At 41.4% G+C, this 9,876-nt stretch overlaps 1 protein-coding gene across 2 annotated transcripts in view; it reads left to right on the top strand.

Annotated features, from left to right (window-relative positions):
- Positions 1-7,529, top strand: part of Gpr180 (G protein-coupled receptor 180) — a 27,806-nt gene extending 20,277 nt beyond the window's left edge. Inside the window, exons 6-9 of one of the 2 annotated variants that reach the window (XM_028868206.2) lie at positions 497-654; positions 4,103-4,294; positions 5,812-5,889; positions 6,867-7,529. In XM_028868206.2, the coding sequence (XP_028724039.1) occupies positions 497-654; positions 4,103-4,294; positions 5,812-5,889; positions 6,867-7,025 (587 nt within the window). In that variant the 3' untranslated portion in view covers positions 7,026-7,529. The remainder of the gene's footprint in view (positions 1-496; positions 655-4,102; positions 4,295-5,811; positions 5,890-6,866) is intronic. The other variant, XM_028868207.2, reaches the window with a different exon arrangement.
- Positions 7,530-9,876: the final 2,347 nt, after the last annotated feature.

The following is a 9,876-nucleotide window of genomic DNA, read 5'->3' as shown; positions in this document are numbered from 1 at the left end:
GTGCTAGTGCTGGCCACCTGGTGGCGCATGGCACTAGTTCATGGAGCTCTTCATCTCATACCATTTCTTAACAGTTTTAAAAAATATTCCCATATTATAGTTCATCCATCAAACATCATTAGCATCCTAGAAAGGGTCCTAATATTTTCCACATTGCAGAAATTATATTTAAAATTTATTTCTTTTGTCAGAATTGTATATGGCAATAAAAGCTTTAAAGAAAAGAATTGAAAATATAGCCTTAAGGTTGGACTAATATATGATATAATACAGCCATGTATATATATTTCTAAATGGTAATATTTCCATGTTTCTATAATCAATTACAAATTTTATGCCAAATATTGAATGTGTTAGAACTATTACACATTAATATCTCTTACTGAATTTTCTTAGTTTTTGTGATTTGAAAAGGGGCATTCTCATCTCAATATAAAATGTGCCCAATTCTGTGAATTGTGAAGCTTTATTGACTTTGATTTTCATTTCCCTTTAGTTTTTGACATTGCCTCCCAAATTCAGATGTTGTACCTGCTTTTGAGCCTGTGCATGGGGTGGACAATAGTCCGAATGAAGAAGTCTCAAAGCCGACCTCTCCAGTGGGACTCGACCCCTGCGTCCACAGGCATTGCGGTGTTCATTGTCATAACCCAGGTGAGAGCTGACCCTGCAGAAATGCATCCGAATGTGTCTCACTGCACAACGGGCACTGGGAGTCTAAGAAATGCAGATAACATGACCTCACAAATCTCCTGAGTGCTAGTATGTGTAGATAGCAGGATTTGACTTACTAAAAATGTCATTTCCTACTTTTTCTGTTTTCTTAAATATTAAAAAAAAATCTTTTAGCATTTTTTGGTGCTGCAGAGATGGCTCAGTAGTTAAGAGCACTGGCTGCTCTTCCAGAGGATCCAGGTTCAATTCCCAGCACCCACATGGTGGCTCACAGTCCTCTGTAACTCCAGTTCCAGAGGATCAGGTGTCCGTTTCTGACCTCTGCAGGCAAAAAAAAACTATACACACAAATTAAATGAATCTTTTAAAAAATCATGTATATTCTAAAATTATAGCTCTCTTAAAAATCCAGTTTGTTTGTTTGTTTGTTTGGTTGGTTTTTCAAGACAAGGTGTCTCTGCATAGTTTTGGTGCCTGTCCTGGATCTTGTTCTGTAGACCAGCCTGGCCTCGAACTCATAGAAATCTGCCTGGCTCTGCCTTCCAAGTGCTGGGATTAAAGGTATGCACCACCACCGCCTGGCCTAAAATGCAGGGTTTTGTTTTTTTTTTTGTTTGTTTTTTTTTTTTTTTGGTTTTTCGAGACAGGGTTTCTCTGTGTAGCTTTGCGCCTTTCCTGGAGCTCACTTGGTAGCCCAGGCTGGCCTCGAACTCACAGAGATCCGCCTGGCTCTGCCTCCCGAGTGCTGGGATTAAAGGCGTGCGCCACCACCGCCCGGCTAATGCAGGGTTTTTTTAATCATCATTCCATTGTAATTTTAATTTATTGTCACAGACAAATAACCAACTGAAAATTAAGTTTGACACTGCACTAGAACTGAAGCCTGTGTGAGACATAACTTGTCTTCAGCAACAGCCAAACAATGCTAAGGATACCAGCAGTCTATCAGTACATAAATGCATACATGTGCTATTACTATACTGACCACATGTTAGCACATGTGTATGGAAATACAGACGTAAATATGGAAAACCAACTTATAGGAAATGATAGTTCTATAATCATACTTCTTTGTTGTAAAAGTCAAGTTTAGAAGTATAGTTTAAGACACCAGATAGGTATAATTTAGTGTAAAGGAAGAATAGTGCTTTTAGTGATCAACAGTGCGTGTGTGTGTGTGTGTGCGCGCGCGCGCGCGCGCGCGCGCCCTGTGCATGCTTGTGTATGCATGTTTGTGGGGGAAATGTGGGACGTATATGAATGAGCATGTGGGAGGGTATATGAGTGTGTGTGTGTGTGGTGTGTGTGCTTTTTTGTGTTTGTAGGATCACAGGCACATGTTTCCACACCCAGCTTTTCTTTTCTTTTTTTTTTTTACCGTGAGTTCTAGGACAGACTGGGTCCTCATTGGTGTTGGTTAATGGCTGCTGGAGGAGGTGTCACTTGATTCAGTGCCAGTGACAAGTTGTGCACGCCTCAGGAAACAGCCTCTCACCCATGCAAGCAGCCCGAAGTCGTGGTTACCGTCTCCAACAGAAAGACATACAAATAGGGGGCTTGTCGGAAGAAGGGTCTGGGGAGGGAAGGTAGAGAGGAGGGGAGAAGACTAGGTTTCATATTTATACATTTATACATGTATAAAACCGCCAAAGAGTAAAAAGAAACGGTGGCATCCACTCTGTGTGTGTTAGACTTTAAGTATGGTTACATTCTTAAAGTCCGTGCTCACCAGTCACTCTAGGTAACTTGATGTTTGTAAACAAACACAATAAACTATACACATGTAGTTCCTTCTGTATGAGCACAGGTCCTCACACACCTGTAAGATGCTAGCCTGAGACTGAGCTATTTTCCTAACCCCAGCAATGGCAAGTTTTATGTCCCAAAGGAAATGTCCTTTGTGTGAGTCACAAAAGCAGCTGACTACTGAAAGTGCTGTAGTGGTGAGAACTGGAGTAGACAGAGCAGGTGAGGAAGGAGGAGACTCTGGAGTAGACAGAGCAGGTGAGGAGGGAGGAGACTCTGGAGTAGACAGCAGGTGAGGAAGGAGGAGGAGACTCTGGAGTGGACAGAGCAGGTGAGGAAGGAGGAGACTCTGGAGTAGACAGAGCAGGTGAGGAAGGAGGAGACTCTGGAGTAGACAGAGCAGGTGAGGGAGGAGGAGACTCTGGAGTAGACAGAGCAGGTGAGGGAGGAGGAGACTCTGGAGTAGACAGAGCAGGTGAGGAGGGAGGAGACTCTGGAGTAGACAGAGCAGGTGAGGAAGGAGGAGGCTGCTGGCAACCCGTTAAGGTCAGTGAAGTGGATTTTTGTTGTTTGGAGCTGGGTCTCTTTATGTCGACCAGGCTGGCCTAAAAGTCACAGAGATCGCCTGCACCTCCCTAGTGCTGGGATTTCATGCATGAGCCACCGTGCCCTGCCCAAGGATTGGATTAATACTGAATTTTATTTACCAAGGTGTTTGGAAGTGACTAACAACTCAATTTTGAAAGCTGGGCTTACATAGGGAGCCCAAAAGCATATTTGATGGTAAAAAGATTACAATAATGAGTCCTTGGTGCTCAGTAGGTACAGAGGGAACATGGATAGCAATAGACGGAACAGCAGAAAGCTCTGTTTTTTTTACTGTCACGATAACTAGATGAGAGGGAAGGTCAGCAGAAAAGTAAGGGTGTGTGACAGTGCCCAGGAGCTCATACCAGATGTACCAGATGTGCTTCCAGGCTGATACCTAACCACCTTCGCTCAGTCCCCAGTACCCATGTAACGATGGAAGAACTCATAAAGTTGTCCTCTGACCTCTACACACATGGTGTGGTACAGGCGTGCACCTTCACATACAATAATGGTAAAATAAAATCTAAGTCAATAAACAAAATGTCTTCCTTTATGTAGGGAAGTTGCCAGAGTGACATTTGACAACAATTTGGACTTGGCACATTCTACTAGAAAAGATTCTGAGCTATTTGAAAGTGGTCTTAAATTGGGCATGGTGACGCATGCCATATTGCCAGATCTCAGGAGGCAGAGATGTGAGATTACTCAAAGTTTGAGGCCAGCTTGGTCATTGTGAGTTTGGGGCTAGCCAGGGATACATAGCAAGATTCAAAAAACAAGCAGGTTAACCTTGCGATAGTGAGGAGAATTGGGAGGGGAGGAGGGGGGTTTAGAGGAAGTTCCCGTTCTTCACCTTTTCCGCCTGTGTTTGTCTCAGAGTTGATGGTTTGTGTGTCACTCGATAGAAATCCCGCTTAGGATTCGGAGACAGGAAAAGAACTACACTGCTAACTGACAGCCTTTACAGTCAGATGATCTTTGCATCCCTCAGGAATGTTTTTCTAACATAGAAAGGATGCTTACAAAAGAGTTGAGAACATGTTTTATTGTAAACAGGTATTTATTTTTCCCTAATTGTTGTTATTTACAGAGCATTTTGCTGCTTTGGGAGCAGTTTGAAGACACTAGTCACCATAGTTCACATTCTCACCACAGCTTAGCAGGGCTCCTGCTGATCATACTAAGAATCTGCCTGGCACTGTCGCTGGGCTGTGGACTCTACCAGATCATCATAATGGAGAGGAGCACGCTCAAGAGAGAGTTCTACATCACATTCGCCAAAGTATGCATGGGGCAGGAAGTGGCTTCCCATGGTCCGCTGCACTCTCCTTTCTGGGCAGTTAGCGAGCAGTTAACCTGGGCTGCTGTCTGTGTGCCAGGGCACTGTTCACGCCATGCATGATGTGGCTTTGAACCCATTGTACAGAACCCATGGCACAGTATTTTCCATATAGTCTTTGAAAGGCCCTTGGGCTGCATCTTGGGTTTTCCTTACCAGTAGTGATTTTTCTTCTCTTCTGTGGGAATTTAAAAAAAAAAAAAAAAATTGTTTGTTAGGAGCTATTAACTGTCTGAACTGTTACCCTTGGAGTCCCAGTGTTGTGTAACAAGCCACGAGGGGCTGTCCTCGGTGTAGGAGGTTGCAGCCCAGAGGCTGGTGGGTATACTGCGTGGGCTGCTGCTTCACCCCCTGTGTCCATGTGAGCAGAGTGGGTCCTTCCTGTGCCCCTCTAATCAGAGCGCTGTAGAGCAGCAGAGGAATTCTGAGCACTCATCTTAGTTCCCACCTCTTCCTCATCGCTGGCCCCCATGTCTCTCTGCTGGAGAGTTTTACATACATGCATTCCTCTGCATTCCCTCTCTTTCTATGAGGAGTAACACACTGAAAACTGTCACTATTCAAAGTGCCCCAAGCATTATTAACTTGTTTCAAATTGAATTTTGAGAAAGAGATACATTGGGACAGTTTGTGGGAAAATAGAGAAAAGTATTTGAAAAGCATAAATGTGAAATTTCCTGTTCCCCCTCAGCCTCCTGCCTCTCCCCTGCAATCCACTCTGCCCTTCACAGTAACTGCTGTGATCATCTTGGTGTTTTTACTAGTTCACTTGAGTATGGACATGTGACTATGACTTCATGGTGTTATTTCTTTTTGCAGAAATAGTATACATTTGTACCTCGCTTTTCTCAGTTCCTGATTGTTGCCTGTCTCACAGCATTGATAGTCTATAAAGTATATGTATGGGACAGATTTATCAATGTAGTGTTATAAGAACTCTAAAAATTGGCAGTTTATTGAGAGAAAAGAAGTATTAATATCACAGCAAAAATAAATTTATTTCTACATTGTATTTCAAGTTTATGCTCAAGTGTAATTAAGGCCAATCAGGACCTACAAGAGAGAGAGTGTTAAGGTCTTATTGTTATTTAATGAGTGTGTGTGTTTTGTCAGGTGCCCTGGAGCTAGAGTTAGAGACAGTTGTGAGCTGCCATGTGGGTGCTGGGGACTAACCCTGGGTCCTCTGCAAGAACAGCAAATGCTCAGTTAAGAACACTTGCTGAGCCACCTCTCCACCCGAGGCCATAGTATATTAATAATTGTTGTTTGGTTTTTGATTCAGGATCTCACTCTATAGCCCAGGCTGCCCTCAAGCCGCGGTGTTCCCGCTGTAAGACTTCCTAATGCTGAGAGGACCACAGTGTGCGCTGCCCCGACCAGCCATGCTTTTGTTTCTGTTCTCAGTCTGGCGCATCTCAAGTAAAGACAGCAGCTCTGACTGGCTTGTCGGTTTCTTTCAGGGCTGTATCTTGTGGTTCTTATGCCAGCCAGTGCTCGCCTGCATTGCTGTGATTTTTAATGACTACCAAAGAGATAAGGTAAGTGATATTCATGACGAAAATGTTTTTAAGTCTTTATTCAGAACATGTTAAAGTAGGAGATACCTACTGAGCCATTCAGAAGTTTCTTGAGTTCTTTAAAAACTCAAAAGAAAATGTTAAAACTGGTGAGTATATAAATTAGAAGTTCATAAACATTAAAAAAATTAAAAATTAGTTCATAAGCAAAATGATAGAAATAGCTTTTTTTGTTGGTCTGTTTGCTTTTGAAACAGGATCAGAATATATAGCTCTGGGCCTCAAACTGGAATTGATCCTCCTGTTTCTGTCTTCCAAATGTTGGGATTACAAGCCTATATTCCCACACCCAGCCTACAGCTTCTGTGGGCCTTAGCCTATTTTGGAGTCATGTTTTATGAATTAAACTAGAGGACATGTAGTGCATCTCTCTTAAAAACAGAAATGATTGGAATTGTTCACTGTGTAAGGTATTAGCCGAGATGGACAGAACAGTCACGTAGCGGGAACAGCTGCAGACTAGAGCAGGCTGACTCTAGAAGTGGTGATACCTGCCTTCCTTCATCAGCAGATGGCCCCAGCATTTCAGAGCAAAGCTCGCCATTGGTGTTTACAGGTGGAAAGTAGGAACATGGCCTACAAAAAGACCTGTGACTTGAGGCAGAAGTATGTTTTACTGCTATTAGCTAGATTAAATTAGCTCCATTCCTGATTTTTCTTGTTACAAAACCCATGTCTGTAACATGCATTCCCTTGGGAAACTATGTACTTTTCTGTCCGACTGTAGCATCTGTAAACTAAGCATCAAAAGGATTTTACCCTTGAACAGTCACAGTCCTGAAGATATGTCTACTCTCTGTGGAATGTGTTTCCTGAAATGCACCCGTGGTAAAGGTGAAGGACTGTGTAGAGCGTAGAGTGGATGCATAGTAAATGAAACGTAACTTTTCTGTTTTTGCACACGGTGAAACATTCCCTTTCTTTTTTCTCTTTTCCAGGTTATTACAATAGGTGTAATCCTTTGCCAGGCTGTGTCCATGGTTATTCTGTACAGACTCTTCCTGTCCCACAGTCTATACTGGGAAGTTTCTTCACTTTCCTCAGTGACACTACCACTGACCATTTCAACTGGACACAAAAGTCGCTCTCATTTCTGATATTTGATTTTTGTCGAAAGAACAAGTGAATTGAATAAGTGCAATAAGGATCCAGATGCAGTGACTTCTTTTCATGCCTTTGCTGTGAAAAACTGAACTGTGAGAGCAAAGCATGTTATTTATATAACTGCATTTCAGCAGTGCCAAATCTCAGAAAGGTCATCAATGTCTGGAGTGTGCTCAAACAATAAACTTTTAAAAGAGTGTTGTTTCAAGTGTTTCAAGGTGACTGAAGCTGATGTAGAAATAAGTGTGAAGAGATAGATGACTTAAATGATATGTGGGTCAGGTGTTCACACTTCCAATGCCTCATTAATAATGAACTCAGGTCTGATAGTCTTAAATAGCGTTCACTCAGAGGATCACGCTTGTTCATATCCAGCTAGTCCAGTTATGAAGTCAGTGGGAGATGCTGATTTTAAAACTACTTTTTATGCTCTAAAGAACGTGCATTTCATATTACGACGTAAGGGAATTGGAAATAAACAGAAAGTATGTGAACAGATGAATGAATTAGCTTCTGTTTATTCATGGGTAGAGTTATTTGCAGTTTTTCCCATGTTGTTGGCCTTAGTTCGGGCTTTATCTTGATTAGGAAAGGATTTTGGACAATGTGTGGACAATCTTAGATATGTTACATTGGTTGTAAGAACAGAGAGGGTTTTAAATCTGAGCACTGGGGTGAAGGGACAAACAGTTTTTTGTGTTTAAAAAGAAAGAAGGAAAAAGTAGTATGTGATATGGCACTAAAATTTTAATCCTGAGATAATTCATTTCTCTTACATTGAATCCCCAATCATAATTAAGCTGTATACACAGATTACATTAACAGGAGCATTTCACATAAATGTTGGTTTCAGTCATCAACTACCCATGAATTCCTGCCCGAGGATACTTAATCAGGATTAAATTTTCTATGAATAATTGAAAAACAAAATACTCACTGGATTTGTTATAATCCATGTTGGCACTGGATTGTAAGTAGTTGCCATCTTGAATCCTTTGTAATAAAGCTGCATGCACTCGTGTGTGTGTGTGTGTGTGTGTGTGTGTGTGTGTGTGTGTGTTCCCCAGATTGAGTGCGTAGTTTTCTGAAGTGCCTGATTACAGAACTGCTTGTGGCCGTCAGTACTCACTGTGTGAAATGAGAGCCCTGACCAGTCGTTACTGATTGGCAGTTACTATGTCTGTTGGTGTTTGTCAAGTCGTTTGGGTCTTTTTGACTAATTTTAAATATTTTTATCTGCTTTTACCATGCTTTTAAGCAGGAAGTGGTGCAATAGTCTGTTAATTGAACTTTTTAATGAAAGAGTTCAGGTAATGTAACACAATTAAAAAGTATCTGTGGTTTTGTCTTTATTTTTCCCTTGCATGTAGTTTCATGGAAAATGAAAATATCCTGCTTCATTTTAAAGGCAAAATATATTTGCAGCTAGCAAACTGATGAAGTAATACAGTCCACCCATGACTCAAGTATCTCTGTAAACAGTACTCGGCTGTCCTTCAGTAAGCGAGAGCTGCAGGTTAACACAAAAATGTGTAAGGCATATTTTAGGTTTATAGAACCCACTAGTGTGTATAACTTTTTCTCTCACTGTGTCTCACTAATTCTACAAGTTACGCCTGTTGTATTCAACTTCATTTCAGTTAAGCCACACAAAACAGTTCTGTAAACCTGAAACAGTGAGAGGGGACAGTCCAGTCCGTCCTCTTACACAGAGAGCCCAGGGAGTCTCACACAGAGAGCAGAGCAGAGGACACAGAGCAATGTGCTTGCGTCTGCAAAACCTTTAACAGGGTTTCTGTTTGTTTTTTAATATATTCAGTTGATCATAATTTATATTTTCCTGTTAAGAGCTGTTACTAAGTCAAGAAAAACAGTTGTTGACAAATGTATGAAACTATCCCTTACCTAACAGATCCAAGGACTAAAGTATCATGTTATAATAGTATCTGTTTTCTTAATCACTCTAAATCACAGAAGGATGAAATGTCCCTACCCTACCTTTCTTTCTCCTGTCAGACAATACTCTTTAAATTAGGGGGTTCTTTTCCTTTAAAAACAGTCTATGGACACCCCTATCCTGTTTAAAAAAAAAAAAAAGCACTGTTTTCTTTCTTTAAGAAAATGTGAAGATGTTTGATTTTATTAACATGTATAAATAATATAAATGCCTACTGTACATCAGACATTAAAACCAAGCACCCATTTAACTGAGTAGGAATAAATAAATGTTTCTTTGAAGCTCACCAGACATTTTTATTTTTTTATTTTACTTTCATGATTTTTGAACATATTAGGTTATATATTTTTAATTTTAATGAGTGTGTGCACATGTGTGCGGGTACCTGTGGAGGCCAGAAGAGGGAGTCTTATCCCCTAAATTGGAGTTACAGACAGAGGAGAGCCTCTGGCTGTGGGTGCCAGAATCCCAGTACCCTGAGAGCAGCAAGCCCTGAGCCATCTTTCCAGCCCCCAGTGCATAGTTTTTCATTAGGGTGAAGGAATATTTGTATTTAGGCGTGGCTGATGTTTTCAGAATGGCACCTGCAATTGTGCTAAACTCTGAAATGAACTTCAGTGGCTATGAAAACTCAGTCCACTTTCATACTTGAACCTGCTTATAGCCAGACAGGGGAGTTAGTCCAGGGTTTGCTTTTGGAAACTTCAGGATCTCAAATAAAGGAATCCATATCTGATGAAAACAGAATGTACACAATGCCAAGATCATTGCTAGTGAGAATAGACCCTGGGCATGAGCAGAACACGGGCCCCCTTGACATGTTCCCTTAGGGGAGTGCAATTATTCGTGACACCTTCTATCTAGCTTCTGTGGTGTCAAATCTTAGA

Source organism: Peromyscus leucopus, chromosome 9, assembly GCF_004664715.2.
Source record: "Peromyscus leucopus breed LL Stock chromosome 9, UCI_PerLeu_2.1, whole genome shotgun sequence".
NCBI classification, from domain to species: Eukaryota; Metazoa; Chordata; class Mammalia; order Rodentia; family Cricetidae; genus Peromyscus; species Peromyscus leucopus.
This window is presented reverse-complemented; position numbering and strand designations above follow the sequence as displayed.